The sequence below is a fragment of the Antedon bifida genome, chromosome 7, assembly GCF_963402885.1.
Source record: "Antedon bifida chromosome 7, ecAntBifi1.1, whole genome shotgun sequence".
NCBI classification, from domain to species: Eukaryota; Metazoa; Echinodermata; class Crinoidea; order Comatulida; family Antedonidae; genus Antedon; species Antedon bifida.
This window is the reverse complement of record NC_136232.1, coordinates 24,752,551-24,769,414: the sequence shown is the minus strand read 5'-3', so window position 1 is coordinate 24,769,414 and position 16,864 is coordinate 24,752,551. Positions and strand designations below refer to the sequence as shown.

The following is a 16,864-nucleotide window of genomic DNA, read 5'->3' as shown; positions in this document are numbered from 1 at the left end:
AAGTGTCGCATCAGCAGAAGATGTGGTGAAGTGTCACATCAGCAGAAGACGTGGTGAAGTGTCACATCAGCAGAAGACGTGAAGTGTCACATCAGCAGAAGATGTGGTGAAGTGTCACATCAGCAGAAGACGTGAAGTGTCACATCAGCAGAAGATGTGGTGAAGTGTCACATCAGCAGAAGATGTGGTGAAGTGTCACATCAGCAGAAGACGTGAAGTGTCACATCAGCAGAAGATGTGGTGAAGTGTCACATCAGCAGAAGACGTGCTGAAGTGTCACATCAGCAGAAGACGTGCTGAAGTGTCACATCAGCAGAAGACGTGCTGAAGTGTCACATCAGCAGAAGACGTGCTGAAGTGCCACATCAGCAGAAGACGTGCTGAAGTGCCACATCAGCAATGTATTGTTAAAACGAGTTTTAAAAGAAATCAAAATACCATACTTCTATTTTAATAAATTTAATTTTCTTTTTGTAACAAAAAAAAACATTATTTTAACTGTCATGATTAAATCAACATATTGTCTGAACTCTATTAATTTGTTCTGTATCTTATGAAAGATTTGTGATTGGACAACAAATGTGTCAAACATTATTCAAGGTTTCGCTTAAGGTATAAACGATTACAAAACAAAAATCAAATTGCAATTATTCCTCTAATCAAATTATGGTTCACCGTTAATTTTACATAGTTTAATAAATATAATAATTTATGTTAATAAATAGTGCGTACTATAGAAAAGTCAAAGGTCATCTCATCCAACTGTGACATAACTCACAAAAGTACTTAACTCGTAAAACACCAACTATAAAATATATGTTATTCTTTCTTTTTCTCTCATAAATATATTTCCAATTTTAAGAAAATAGTGCATATATCAAAACAAAAAAGTTCAAAGGTCAACCAAACTGGTGACTATATCATGTGATCAACATAGAACGTGTGTGTGCAAGAAAAGTCACTGGGTCAAACTTGATGTAGATGGATCAATGGGTCATGTGATCCTTGGTAATATGATGTAGATGGACCAATGGGTCATGTGATCCCTAGTCACTTGATGTAGATGGATCAATGGGTCATGTGATCCCTGGTAATATGATGTAGATGGATCAATGGGTCATGTGATCCCTAATCACCTGATGTAGATAGATCAATGGGTCATGTGATCCCTGGTCATCTGATCAATGGGTATTAATTGAAGATGTATTGGGAATGTTTTTTGATGTTGATGGAACATCATCAGACACAACCTCTGCGAAGCCACTTTCATTATGATCCCTGGTCATCAGACGTAGATGGATGGGTTGAAGATGTATTTGGAATGTTTGTCGATGTTGAAGGTACATCATCGGCCACACCATCTGCGAAGCCACTTTCATTATGTTCGCTGGTCAAAAATGATCCCTGGTCATCTGACGTAGATGGATGGGTACTAGTAGAAGACGTATTGGGAATGTTTGTCGACGTTGAAGGTACATCACCGGACACAGCCTCTGCGAAGCCACTTTCATTAGGGTCACTAGTCAAACAATACGTTCCTATGTCATCTGAAAATATATCTTTTAAATCTCCAAGACTGAGACCTCCAAGCTCCAACTCACTTGAGTTTACTGATGCACTAAAAAAACAAAATTGAAATTTTGTCGTTTTTGGCATTTTTATTCTTGCGCTATATACATAAAATTATCCACCGTCCACCTATCCACACAAACAGAATTCATATTTTGTTTTAAACTTACTTATTCTGGGTTGTTTGCAACATGGCATGTATACGCTCTTCGATTGTATTCGCTATTAAAAATCGATGCACTACAGTAGGTCTGGAAAAAAAGCAAAACAAAGCAATTTTAATTCTGAACTTTTTTGTAATATAAAGCATATTTGTTTATCAAATCAATCAATCAATCAATTTTTGTACAATAACTTTTATCATTTAATGTGTTTTGTTGCTGTAAGCTGAAGTTGAAAGATCATAACATTCCTGGTGATAGTGACTCCTTCTTTTCATTGTGTTTTTTTATGTAATATTTAGGCGAAAATAAAATGAATACAATCTTACTTAGTTTGTCCAATACGATGAACTCTCCCAATCGCTTGAAGCTCATTGGCCACATTTAAAATCGGTTCAACCAATAGCACATGAGTTGCTTCGATAACATTCAGCCCCTTGGCTCCTGATTGGACGGGAAGTAGAAGAGTTGTAATTTTTTCATCATGCTTGAATTCCATGAGTCTACTTTGGAATTGCGGATGTCCGCCATACTGAACCTGACGATAATCAACATCGTTGTCTCGCAAACCTTGAGCTATAACGTCTAACACATCTGTCCACTGAGATTTAAAAAATAGAAAATCAATTTCTTAAACTACCCCTTTAATAATTTGTTCAGTATAATAATAATAGATTTATATAGCGCAAATAAACGATGTCTCTATGCGCTCGACAATAAAGAGAAAGAGTGGAAACCAAAGGGAAGAGTGCAAAAACACCAAGCTAGCACCCAAACCGGAGTATGGGGATATACCATCACCGCTAACTGGTTAAGTCTTGATCTTTTCAGGGATCAGGTGCCTCCTAGCCTAGTCAGAAAACAACAACAGTCAAGAAAGTATATGGCTAATACCTGGTTACAATAACATTGAAATATATATAAGCATCATGACCAAATTTATCACTGATTTAAATCTTGATTATACTCTAGCATTGAATTATACTCTCATGAATGCTATTCTCAATTACTGTCTTTTTGAAAACACCTACAGAATGTCTAAAACTTTTGTTTAAGATTTACCGTTGAGAAAACTATAGACTTAGCACCAGGCTGTTGCATTTGGATTGTGAGAAGTGTTTTTATCACAGCTTCTATCTTTGTGGAGTGTCCACCCTAAAAAAGAAAAACATACACATTAAGATTAATTAATTAACGATATTCATTTTTTTCAAAAGCAGACAGAACACTTTCCTTATAAATTTGTTTGAAATATGAAATTAAGTTGCTTGTAATGTATCTATATTTTGTATCAGTATCATAGGCACATTTTATGATACAGTGTCACATATGTCACCTGTATTATAGGCCATAATCCTAAAATTAAACTTGATTTGATTTGAATTTGTTAGGAAAATCATCATAAAAAATACATACAAAGTGATAACATAAATTACTGACATTACAAATAATACATTTATAAAAGATTTTCCAGGATAGCCCAAAAAGCTTATTAGCTTATTTCCATTAGGATCCTTTTATAATCTAAAATAAAAAATATAAACATTACAAAGTATTGCATTTAACACGTAAATATAACAAAAACAATAATATATAAAACCAGTTAAATTAAAGACTATGATTGACTTATAGTTATTTGGTTGTGATTTAACATTTTTCTTAAAATTAATTTTGTCTTCTATTCTTAACATAATAGAAGACAAGAACAGATATTACTACAGATCTTAGCCAAAAACAAAGGACACAGGTGCCACATATGATACACATGTGACACTGTATTACAGAATTTCCCCATAATACTGTAGTTCCAGTGGAGATACAGTATAAAGAATCGGACGCTTGAACAAAACATTTCTTACTTTAACTTTCACTCCATTTTCATCAAGATCGCTTTCCTTCAACCGCGTACTAATGTATGATATTTCCGTCACGTAAGTAGATGAACGACACGTGGGACACTTGATGGATTTTCGTGATCCAATTGAGGAGTGTCTTTGTATGAAAATATCCATACATTCATTACAGAAACAATGACCACATTGTAACACTGTCCACTAAAAACATAAAATATATCATATTAATATAATATCAGAAAGATTGATGATGATTATTATAAAACCCTTCCTATTAATAATGATAATATCGACAATTTATAAAGCGCTATTTACCAGGGCCTCACAGCGCAACATGAAAAGAATAACTATTGAAAAAGGTGAGTTTTCAGGAGGTTTGAGTTGAAAAGAGGATGGAGTGTAACGGATGGAATGAGGAAGTTGGTTCCAGATCTCTGGTACCTGAGCAAAAAAGCCATTAGGCACGGATTTTAGGTTGGTTCTAGGTGGTGTTAACAAAAGAAGATCCGTTCAAAATGAAGACCTCTGCGTAGTGGGACATATGGTTTAATAAGTTTGTTAAGATAATGTGGAGGGACACTTTCCCGCAAAATGAGGGAAAATATATGTTTTAACACTATGGTCAACCCTACTAAGGACACAACTGTGTGACGGAAACACTTATTGAGTGTGCCAAATGGCTTTTTATTTAACCCCCTATTATGAAATAATAGTTCATTTAGATGGTTAATAATACAAAAAAAGATCTTAATAATTATTTTTAAATTGGGTTAAATTCAAAGATTACCTGGCAACCGAGCGGGGCAACGCATATGGGGCATTGCTCTGGATTTTCTCCGTTTTCTTGTTTACTGAAGCCTGATGTTGCCAAGTTGGCCAGATAAAGTTGCTGACTTAGTTTCTTTCGCAACTCATTCGTAGCAAAGACATGGTCGTTCAGTAACTTGTACCATTGTTGTTCAATCTAGAATAAAAATGTATTACGAATTAAACAAAACACTTTTTTTGTCAAACTAGTTTGATAGTGTAGACAGAGCTTATGGATTTTGTATGTGAACTTACAAACATTTTTAGCACAAAGTAAAAAAAAAAACATTTTACCTGCCCTGCCCCAATAACATACGTTATCTTAGGATCGACTGGTTCCCAAGAATGTCGTACTCTGAGGCGCGTAGTAGCCATCAATAACTCATCCAATGCACCTACACGATTATCTAATGCTATTCGCATACCACGTAACAGCTAGCAGAAAAGACAAAGACAATTTAACATTTAGTTTTTTTTAAATTTCACCATCATCAAAACAGAAAATGTAAATAAAATCGTACATTTAAAGATAAATACTGACTACTATTTTAGGAATCCAATAAGTAAAAATACTTGTCAACAGTAAAGTAAATAAAAACTCACTTTTCTATTCATACTAAGTTTTCTGGCATTTTATTTTATACTCTTAAAATATTGATGATTTTGGTAGAAGCCCATTGTCTTTTTACAAGTGAAATCATTTTTTTGTTTTTTTAATTTAATTCCACTTTTTTTTTGTCATGCTTTGGCGGACAATACATCTTTAAGAATTATAAGCTGGCCCTAGATTTGTTTTGATTAATTTTATAACAAACATTTTGTTAAAGTTTTAACCAAAATGTATTACCTTATATTCTTTCCTGTAGGATTCTAATGTTTCAATGTGAACCGTTCCTTCTTTGACAAGGTAATCACTGACGACATTCTTGCAACATGACAGCAACGTACGTAGAATGCGCTCAACCTCATTCATAGCCCGCGTTCCTTGCTGTTTTTTCAACTCTCTCCCATTAACCTTCTTATTTCTAAGAGAAACGAAACATATGACAATATAAATAAGCTAATCAACCTACAATCAACCTTAAGCCTATTTTCCACTAGGTCAAATTTGTTCTCGTGAATTGAAAGCGCCAGCTTAAACTCATGCGTATTCATGTTTCCATCTTCCCAATCCCTCTCTACACATGTGTATTAGCCGACGTCTTCGATGGTCATGCGCACAACATGGCTCATGTGCATGTTAAAGAACGCAGTACACGCTTCGAACAAGAGCATGGATCAATTTATCACCAGAAGGACCCCACCGGAAACAAGTCTAAAGCTATGTCTAAACTATCAAACCAGTTTGACAAAAAAGGTAGTGATATGCCCAAATATGGTAGTGATATGACATCATCTTGTCCATATATGGGCACATCACATAAGTTTGATAGTGCAGACAGAGCTTAAGGACTTAATGGGTTATCCTTGGTGTGCAATAAAAATAACAAACAAACTATAAAAGAATTTAATAAGCTTTAAAAAACTGAGCTGAGCTACTTACGTTGTGCTAAAAGCAAAAAGTAGGACTTGATAGTCATCAAACACTGTGTCTGCTACACAAAAGGGACATCTGTAAAATATGATAAAACTCAATTATTTAGTAAACTTGAAGAACCAATAAATAAATATACAACACAATGTCTTCTTCTTTTATCATTAAATCCAACAGTAAAAATGATATTGAATACAAGCAACAAGATTTTTGATCACCGCCATATTGGATGAAAGATGGCGGATACTTTTCAGATGCAGTTTATAATCTTCTGGTCATTTTGATAGCTCATATGCATGGATGTATGCAATAGAAAAAAAATGCGAAAACGCTCTATTATATAATATAAATTCAAAGGCAAATTACAGAAAAATGACAATGCTGTGGGTATCAGTGGCTAGATCTCAATGGAGATACAAAATAAAATAAGCAAAAAAGCTAAATCAAAACAATAAAGTAAAACAGCCAGAAAAATTAGCAGAGCTTTCGAGCAACACTGTTTTCTCGCAGTAATAATAAACATAAGCAATTTTTAATAAATATTATTATTATTATGGATTGTAGAAGCAGTTGAGAAAATAATATTCTATAATTTCGATACAACCAAACATAAAGCTCTGTCTACACTATCAAACTGTATGTGATGTGCCCATATATGGACATGATGATGTCATATCACTACCATATTTGGGCAAATCACATCCATGTTTGGGCACATCACACTTTTTTGTCAAACTAGTTTGATAATGTAGACAGAGCTTAACATGTACTTACGTTCTTTTTGGCTCATTCTCTCTTCGATGGCATTCAACACACTGTTGTATGAGTTGATCTGTGGGTTCACAGTTCAGGCTATCGATTGTTTCATGCACTACCAACCGTTTCTCCTTCAATAAATCCAGATGACGAACGACGAGAAACTGAAGACCAGACAGGTCCCTAAATCTGAAAAAAAAAACAACACAAACAAATCATATAAATAGAGTAAAACAAGAGGACACCTTCAGGAACCAGAAAAGAGTGAGTGGCAGAGCGGTTAAGACAGTGGAATCGTAATTACGTAGCCATAACATCGAGTCTTCTCGGACAAGGACTATAAACCGTAGCTTGAACAATACCATGAAAGTCCCAGTGGTCTAATGGTTAGGACATCTGCATATCAAGCAGAAGGTTCTGGGTTCAAATCTCAGTTGGGGGGAACTTTTCTCATTCTCACACATTTCCACATCTTTACCATTTAAAATTAAGTATATCACAGGGAACTTTAGAATTCATGTTCTGTGTTTGTTGTTTTTCTCTTTAGCCTGTAATATATAAATCAAATATATAGTGGTCTAGTTTTGTGAAGGAGTGATATTGTTTTGAACATCAACATGCAGTGTCCGTAAGCGCTAACTGTATACAGTCAGTAGCCACCATATGTGATCTAGTATCACGGTTACAAGGACCAGTATTCAATACGTAGTCAGTTGAAATCTATCTTGCTATGTTGGATAAATTTCATGGTATATGCTAGGCTTACCTGTTGACTACGCTGACAACACCAACAGTAGCATTAGCCTCTAGGTCAGCTTTTATCTTATTCGTGATCAAATCTTCTAATTCAAGTTCTTGGAAGAGGTAAATGGCGTCTATCCACCAGTTTGAATCTATTGTAACCTAATTAATGGTAATAATAAATATTATATCAATTCTTGGAGCTTAATATATCAAGTATGAACAAGGCAGGGGCACCCTTTACCGTACTTAAAAGAGCAAAAAATATCGGCATGGGTTCGAGGCCAACTTGCTCTTAGTTCTGGTGGTGGAACAAGTCTTCTCAGATAAGGACTATACCGTAGGTCCAATGTACACACTTATACTCCATGTGCACTTCAAAAACCCAGTTCATCATTTAAGACGAGTAGGGGTTTACCCTGGTGAACTGGTTCACAAAATAGCCCCTGTATCACTGGGATTACCACCTATCTGATAGGACAGTGATTCATTTACTATTGCCAATCCTTGGCCACATGCACCTAAAGACATAAAATAAAATACAACAACAATTGAAAATATAAGTATGAATGAACCTGTGAGGCTAAGTCTTGTAACGTTTCTTGCATAAGCTTTAAGTTTTCTTCCGCACTGGTCACTTTCACTAACGCTTTAGCCATATACCCATCATGTATTTCAGCTGCCTGAAATATAAACAAACTTCATTAATATTGAATATTGAAACGTGCCAGGCTATGGGCGCTTGACCTTTGACAAGATTGCCTAAAATTTGTAATTTCAAATATCCTTGCTTTTCCTCCTTATATCCAAATTATCTTAAAACTACACTAACAAATATTACTGTTATATATGGCCGACTTCTGTCGTAAACGACAATGTCAATTATTCTTCTGAATGATGACTAAGCCATGACTGTTTAAAGCACCTTTGGCTGGTCCCAACATTGACCAAGGACTTGTCTCGTCCAGTGCCCACCTTAACCAGAGAAGAGGCATAAGCCAATACGTCTGAGGCAGATACTAGTTGCAGGGGCTGCCATAAGAGTCAGCAGTGCTGATTTCAAATGCCTAATGAGATCCCAGCTCCATATACAGCACCCAGTATTCCCAGATGCTCTCCAATCTAAGCTCTAACCGGGTCCAACGTTGCTTAACTTCGGTGATCTGACGAGAACCGGTGTTTCAACGTGGTATGGCCGTATTATTATTACTGTTAATATATTATGTAAACATTAACACTAATGACATAATTTCATAAAACTTCACATACAATTCTTCATAACATTTTTTCAACATCACTACATCACTACTTCTATGAATGGATGGCTAGTTGGTGACAAGAATGCTAGTTGATCAAATACAGTACCGTTTTGATGATCATTCTTATGATCATTCGGGAAAACACCTCACGACATAATAAAAAACGTATTATTAGTCGTCTACAGTTTGGAGTAGGCCCTCTACAGATCAGCCACAGTTGAGTTCTTTTTTATGTTCACTTACCCTCTCTTTTAATTGGTCATCTCGCAGCGTAGGGTGAACGCCAGCTGGTTTGGTGTCAAGCAGCTTATGCAAGTTGACCATAGCATGGTACAACTGTAGCTTATCAGTACGCAACTTGTCCTTAAATTCTTCCGACGAACGTAGCACTTCACGGTATTTCTCAACTGCTTCAACAATCTACAGTAATAACAACATTTTTAATAATAGTTATTACTGCAAGAAAACAAAAACCTTCCCAGTACAACTGTGCTCATTTTGATACCCTGTCTGTATGGATGCATGCAGTAGGAAAAATTTGTACAACAAATATACTGTACAACTCTTAATAATAATAATATTATTAAACAAAGATACCTCAGATTTCATAATATGAACAGCTGCCAAGCCGTTGAGGGAGCACACCAACTGACGATGGCATTCTTCACTTTCAATCTTGGCCTTTTCTTGCAATGAAACCAGAAGTTGATCCATTGTGAGATAATCTTTCTGAAGTGGGATGAACTGACCACGGACGGCTTGCGGATGGCAACAGGCTTGACGTAATCGCAGCAACGGGTTCATGAGCTTTTGAACAGTGTCTCTGTCGACGTCGCATAGTTTGGTCTTCAGATCTGTGTTCCTAAGGTTATGTAATGCCTGAAATATTATTATGAAAGAAACCAACAAATTAAACAAAAATTGACCAAATAACATTTTGATTTTACAGCCAATCTAGAAATTATCTCATGGAAATATGTACAATCTGAATATTTGATGATTTTGATTTGATTTATTAGCATCTCATAAAAAAGACATACACAGTTTATGAAACAGAGATATATACAATTCAAAAATGTTAAAAATACAAAAACAGAGATGCAGAATGAACTATTCATCTCATCAAAATTTTTATCAGATACAAGATCAGACATTGCAATTTTAAATAAAGCTTAAAAATTTTCTAAAAATATATCTCCAATCTTTCATCAACTAAAATTGACATGTTCATCAGTACTTTCTATCAATGGATAAGTTGGAAACATGAATACTAGTTGATCAAATCCTGTATTTTCTTTCTTTTACGACCACTCGAAAAATAATCTTGTGCGAATTATACTAACCCACATAAATCGGCCACTACAATCGCTGTGCTGCTTCTTATAGAAATGTTGCTCAACCGGTGAAAATTTCAACCAATGTCGCTCCTCTGTCTGCGGTGGAAGGTTGATCTGCAGAGAAAAGGACCTTCATGTCTAAAAAGTAATTACAGTACCCTGGATATAAGCAACCCCTTGATTTAGTGAACCCTCGATACAAACAGTCCCTGGATGGAACAAATTGAGCTTTTACAAACACAGAATCCTTATTAAATAGTGTTAAAAAACATAATAGAGGGGTCCCCTGAAAAGGGGCATATCCTATATACTGTACATAATTTGGATTAAGTTAAAGTTACAGTGAAAACAATGTCCCATTTGAGACTGTATTAGGAACTTTCCCATGATACTATCAATCTTTTTGACACTTGCCTAGATACACCAAGTGCATCTAGGTGGTATTTATGTAATTATTAAATCAGTTAACTTACTTGATCAATTACATCACAAACCAGTTAACTTACATGGTCAATTACATCTTAAACCAGTTAACTTACTTGGTCAATTACATATAAACCAGTTAACTTACTTGATCAATTACATATTAAACCAGTTAACTTATTTGATCAATTACATCTTAAACCAGTTAACTTACTTGATCAATTACATCTTAAACCGGTTAACTTACTTGATCAATTACATCTTTCTTTGATGTTCGCCAAAGGACTTCTGCAACAGCTTCTTGTATAGGCCTTGTCTTTCCCAAATAGAATGGACGGCAAAGTAACTGATCCCACCAACATTTAACCCAATATGGCTCAACTCCAATAAACAACAGCAGACCATAAAGATCTAAAATAGAATTATGATTAATTGAATTGTAACAAGTGTTTAATTTAGATGAAAAAATCTCAGGGCGGGTAAAAACATTTTCAATACATGGAGTTGTTCTAGAGGGAAGTGTAGTTAAAACTAGGTGGAATGTTTTGAAATAAGCCATGGTGAAAGGACATTTAATTTGTTCAACTTACCATCCATACTACGTTGAATAGGAGTTCCAGTGACGCACCATCTGTTTACAGCTTTTAAGCGCAATGCCATCTCAGCAGACTACAAGTAAACAAAATATTCAAAAGTTATCATGAACGAGGAAACATTCCAATAAGACGCTTTTAATCTTTTTAATGCCAAGATCAACGCCCTCTATATACTTCACACTAAGCCCGGATTGTGGTCTGATGGTCAGTTAAAAATTTATAAAAACACTCACGGATGCATGCCCCAGATTTTTCTAGTCACTGGACCAAATAAAGGCTCAGTGCGAACATAGCATAACCTGTTTAGCTTGAAAGATTATTACAACCCACCGCAGCTCCACCTTCTAAACCCTCTCCGGCCAGTCTTACCCTTTTAGCATCTACCCTTGCTATCCAAGCTAGCATTTGTTAGATTCATCTCTTATTCTCTTACCTTAGCTGTTGGGGACTCAATCATCTGGGCTTCATCCAGGCACACTCTCCACCATTCCACAAATGGCAAGGGGCTAGGTGTTGCCATGTAACGCTTAGCATGCCGAAGCTTACGTCCTGCATTATCTATAAAAAGCAACAAACATTCTTGTTACATTCTTTGTATGTACAAAAGAAAATTTGTTTCTAAGTTTTCTGTATCAGTGTATATATCTTCCAAACGTATGCTTTTATTTTTCTGTATATATGTTATAATTTGTCTTTACTTTTAAACCTTGTAACTGGACCATTTTGAAAAGCAGTACTACGTTACTGAAAATGCAATCCAGTCAAAAGAAATAATAAAAATATATAAATATGTTTATTACAGTAGTCCAAACCTTCGTTACAACTGTGTTTTATTTGGTTCATTTAGTATCTATGATATTAAAAAAATGCTAAATTATGAGCCCCACATTCTCTTAAAGACATTGATTGAAGGTTGAAGCAGGAAATTGGTTGAATAAAGTTGGAACAGTAGGAGTGTTATAAAACAAATGCAGAATAGTGAGAATATGACTTGAAAGATGGCCTGGTTTAACAAAGCAGGTTTATTTACCATTACAATGAGGTAGATCAACATAGTGTAGTTCTGAGCTCAGCTTATCATAGGTTGTCAGCACTATGTCATAGGATGCTAATTCTTTTGGTTGAATATAACCATGCTTCTTGATTCCTTTGTAGACCTAATAACAAAATAAAAAACAACTGCATGTTGAGATATGTAAAATTTTATAACTAACCAATCTAACAACAGAATGCTGAGCTCTGGACATCAAATGGTTTATCTGTGGCTGCGACACGATCAGTTCCACGCCCCTTAACAGACACCACATGCTGCAGAGATTTAGTCCATAGTACAGTACTGTTGGTATTTGTCGCAGCCAGACATAAGATCAAAGGACTGTTAGGAGTTCCTATCTTGGCAAAGCGAGCTCAGTGTCCTGTTGTTAGATTGCATTGAAATAACATAATGCATAAATAATGCAATCTGTTGTGACAAAAAGTTCTAGGGTGTTGGGTTCAAATCTGTGCAAGCCTGTTTAAAAAATGAAATATCAATCGTATTCTAGGAAAATGCAGAGGCATTGGGGCTTGCTTCTTTGCTTGATATCAGGCCCAGCAGCCAACCAATATGTATACCCTTTGACCTACAAGGTTGAGGTTACACAAGGAATCTGAGGTACATATAAATTTGTCCTCAGTGTCTTTTTTGTAATGTTTGGGAGCATATACTATCTGAAAAAGAAATCTGATGGCATGTGGCTCTAAAAAACAACCAATACTTACCAACATCTTAATTGCTGAAAGATTCACATGGCGGTTGATCTCATCAACCCACTGGTGACAGATGGCGGCTGGTGTGACAATTAGAGTAGCAGACGATTTTACTGCATCCTGGAAAGAGGTAATATCATTTCTTGAAATGTGAAAATGTTCAATGTAAACACTTGTCTACACTAACAAATGTGATGTGCCCATATATGGACATGATGATGTCATATCACTACCATATTTAAGCATATCATTACCATATTTGGGCACATCACACACTTTTTTTTGGTCAAACTAGTTTGATAGTGTAGACAGAGCATTAGATGACAAAATGATGGGATTATTGTATTCTAAATGTGATAACAATATTTAAATTTCTTCAGATGTCAAAATGAAAAGATTACACAACAAAATTGTATGTATGTGGTCTGTCTATACTTTTAAATCTTACATGCCAAAAAATGTGATGTGCCTATATATGGACATGATGATGTCATATCACTACCTAATTTGGGCACATCACACTTTTGTTGTCAAACTAGTTTGATAGTGTAGACAGAGCTTTAGAAGAATTGTCAAATTAAATATAAAAAAAAATCATTATGAAATTTCTTACTATTAACGACCAACAATGTGGACATTGGTAGTCTTGTTTGTCCAGTATGTCTGTATCCATGTTGACGCATTTAGTATGTTGCCACACTTTGCACCTGACACACTGTACAACTAAATCAGAGTCATCCTCTTGCATACCGCACAAACACTGCAATATTCTAGCCTCACCAGCTACAACAGTTTCACAAGACTTCTTCTTAGTATTCTTTGGTTTACGACGTTTATCAGGAATGGCTGCTTCGCCATCAGTATCTGATGTTTCATCATCACTACAGCTACTGATCTCTGTGTGTTCTCCAGCTGGTTCACCATCACACATTGGTACATCACGATTGGTTGTAGTTGAGTCACCATTACACATTGGTACATCAAGACTGGTTGTGGTTGAGTCACCATTACACATTGGTACATCAAGACTGGTTGTGGTTGAGTCACCATTACACATTGCTACATCACGATTGGTTGTGGTTGAGTCACCATTACACATTGGTACATCAAGACTGGTCGTGGTTGAGTCAATATTGCAGATGGGTTTACTAGTTTCAGTTGATGAACCACTGTTTAGCTTACCAGTACCAGCTGGTTCACCTGTACTAGTTGGTTTACCAGTACCAGCTGGTTCTCCATTGACAGTTTCAATCAACATCTGTGATAGTTCACTTTCCTCTTTTGGTTGCGTAAAAATCTCCATTATTGATTCTCCATCTGTTCCGAGGTCTTTCTCGTTATCACATTTCCTTAAGCTGCCATTTACTTCTGGATTTGGTGAGCAATGTCTCTTGTGGTTTAGTATCAACGCTAGTACTTCTACCGTCTTTCCAAGCCCCATTTCATCTGCAAGAATGCCACCGGGGAACGACTGCGGTTGGAGGAACTTTACACGTGTAAATCTAAATGCAATAAAAACAAGTCTCATTAATTTGCTTTATCTGTGGAAAAAGAATCCCGGTCATCAGATTTGAAATTAGGAATATAATCATTATAACCCCTACTCACCAGCATTCTGTCACCAGCGGCAACAATAGGTCAATGCTAGAGAATGTTACATCAGTCTTTTGACCTTTGACACATATTACATGATACAGTATCACATGCGAAAACTGTACTATAGTATTTATTTTTTAAGATTAGGTTACGGTTAAGGAAAAAACAACCACTGTATTTAGGAAATGTCCCATGATACTATGTAATTTCTTATGACATTTGCCTAGATACATCAGTAGAATCGGCTATCAAAATATTATAACAAAACTTACATTCCACTATTAGCATTGTAATATAGAGGAGAACCATCCAGTTTAGTCCAAAGGCAATGTAACTCTAAAAAGATAGAAATTGTATCTCAAGTGTATCAGATATTACTACTGTACTACATTTTATTCTTTTAATCTGTCCACACTATCAAACTTTATGTGACAACAAATGTGATGCGCCCATATATGGACATGATGTTGACATATCACTACTATTTGGTCGCATCACACTTTCTTTTGTCAAACTAGTTTGATAGTGTAGACAAAGCTTTAAATAAATTCAGGTTAAATAATAAAATGTAGTAGTTTTATCTGATAAGCTTTGTTTGGGTAATTACACAAACTGTTTATTACAATGGCTATTGCCTCATAAATGTCTACATAGAAACAAACAAAACTTTGCATTATTGCAGTAAAACAATGCAGTTACTGCAGTAACTATGATCCCTTAAATCAGAATTTATAATGTAATGTAATTTCCATTGTTATGCATGAATGAATAGGTGCCATTTCAAATTTTGTAAATTCATTTCTTTTTCATTTACCATTTTCTTTTTTTTTATCATTTATTAGTTTTTCTTTTTTTATCATCCACTGGACGGCTTCTTTCTGATATTCTCTCAGCTTAGGAACAAGTTTATCGTGTTGAACATCGCCTATAGAGTAAAGCCATGATTTGTCTTCTTCTTTGTGAAATTGTCGGACAAATTTAAAGACATCGTCAAAATCCTGACGTTGTCTTGTTACACATCCTGTGGAATCTAAAAAGAGAAGTTATTAATTGCAGACAATTGTTTGTAAATGTGCCCAAATATGGTAGTGATATGACATCATTATGTCCATATATGGGCACATCACATTTTTTTGGAACATAAAGTTTGATAGTGTAGTTAAGTCAAGTATATTCATTATAGGAAATTTGGACATTATTATACAAGAAGGTTGAAGGCTTTGACATTGGGCTTTCTATGACTGTTTCATTAGTTTGTAGGGGTTTCAAAAATTAATAGGTCTCTTCTCAAAGGGGATAAGGCCAATGTCGGTTTACTCAAATATATCACCTTCAATATGAATTCCTCGCAACCATTCCATGACACTCTGTGTACACTTTTGGAAATGCGTCAGTTTGCTGGATTCAGCAGCAAACTTTGGCGTTTTCAACGCCGCTTCACCTATCCAGACTTCAAGATCCACAGATGATTTCTGAGCGCAATACTCCCCCTTTGTCACATTGAAGTGTTTGCCTCTACCGACACGGCAGACAACCTCTAACCCGTCAATGTAAGCATCCTTCGTAATACTCTCAATTCCAGCATCAAAACAAAGGTACGGTCCACCAAAGTTAACGTTTTCATTATTTGAATCGCTGTCGAAAACTACGTAAAATTTTCGTTTTGTATTTTCTGTGACTGTGAACAATGAAAACTTGTTATGAGATGGTAGCGTTTTCGGTAATAAATCAGGTGGTGAATCTTCTAGAGGGCAGTCTTCATCGGTTTTCAAAGAATGTGGACTTAATTGAAGAGTGAACGTTCCTATTTTGAATATGCTTTTGGGTGGGGATTTATCATGGATTGTTATGCTATAATCAGAAATGTCCCATAATGCTTTGTACTGATGAAAACTTATTTCATGTGGATGAAGCACTTGTTGTTGTTGGTTGCTAATTTGCATATTGGTCAGTGAGAATGGATCATTAGTGTGAGCTTCATTTTCAACTTCATCAATGGCGGATGTTGCTGGTGCTAGGTTGCCACTTAAGTGCAAATTCCACGAAAGGCATGACCGTTTTTCATCAGCCATGCGAACTGGAACTTTCTTGCGTTTACGTGGCATCTTGCAATCTGCTGAATAAAAGATATATGTATTTATCTTGACACAGAAATGAATGAAAGCGCGCCGCTAGGTCTACTACTACTGTACTTTCGCATCTTACTTAACACTGGGGCTGGACAGTGAGTGTTAGATAGAGAGAGTAGGCCTACTAGGCCTAGTCTAGGAATAAGAATGTAGGACTCTAGTAGAGAGTACTTTCTAGTTGCAGCAGCTGGCTAGCTAGGCCTAGGCTACTCTATCTAACAATGCCCTGTTTTCGGTTTGTTTTCGGTTGTTTTTGGTAATTAGACTGACCCGTTTTTATAGTAATTTCGTTGTTGTTGTGTCGTGTGCGCCTCTCTCTCTGCATCAGTGCATCTCTCTTCGCGCGTTGGACAT

General features: G+C 35.8%; 1 protein-coding gene and 1 pseudogene across 2 annotated transcripts; both read right to left on the bottom strand.

Annotated features, from left to right (window-relative positions):
* Nucleotides 1-443: 443 nt before the first annotated feature.
* Nucleotides 444-16,848, bottom strand: LOC144848738 (E3 ubiquitin-protein ligase SHPRH-like). Of its 2 annotated transcripts, none has more exons than XM_078705604.1 (25): nucleotides 16,781-16,848; nucleotides 15,712-16,494; nucleotides 15,196-15,411; nucleotides 14,654-14,717; nucleotides 13,399-14,287; nucleotides 12,798-12,905; nucleotides 12,067-12,193; nucleotides 11,470-11,594; nucleotides 11,031-11,109; nucleotides 10,688-10,851; nucleotides 10,024-10,131; nucleotides 9,278-9,559; nucleotides 8,924-9,100; nucleotides 7,997-8,104; nucleotides 7,447-7,583; nucleotides 6,699-6,869; nucleotides 5,934-6,002; nucleotides 5,238-5,415; nucleotides 4,685-4,825; nucleotides 4,371-4,547; nucleotides 3,590-3,784; nucleotides 2,793-2,885; nucleotides 2,060-2,331; nucleotides 1,740-1,820; nucleotides 444-1,618 (listed from the first exon to the last, which is right to left on the bottom strand). In XM_078705604.1, the coding sequence occupies exons 1-25, from the start codon at nucleotides 16,833-16,835 to the stop codon at nucleotides 1,270-1,272; spliced, it is 5,148 nt and encodes a 1,715-aa protein (XP_078561730.1). In that variant the 5' UTR covers nucleotides 16,836-16,848; the 3' UTR covers nucleotides 444-1,269. The 2 variants fall into 2 exon arrangements, with proteins under 2 accessions (XP_078561730.1, XP_078561731.1); XM_078705605.1 differs by having other exon boundaries at nucleotides 15,712-16,497; nucleotides 16,781-16,805.
* On the bottom strand, nucleotides 8,507-8,624 carry LOC144849282 (5S ribosomal RNA; annotated as a pseudogene).
* Nucleotides 16,849-16,864: the final 16 nt, after the last annotated feature.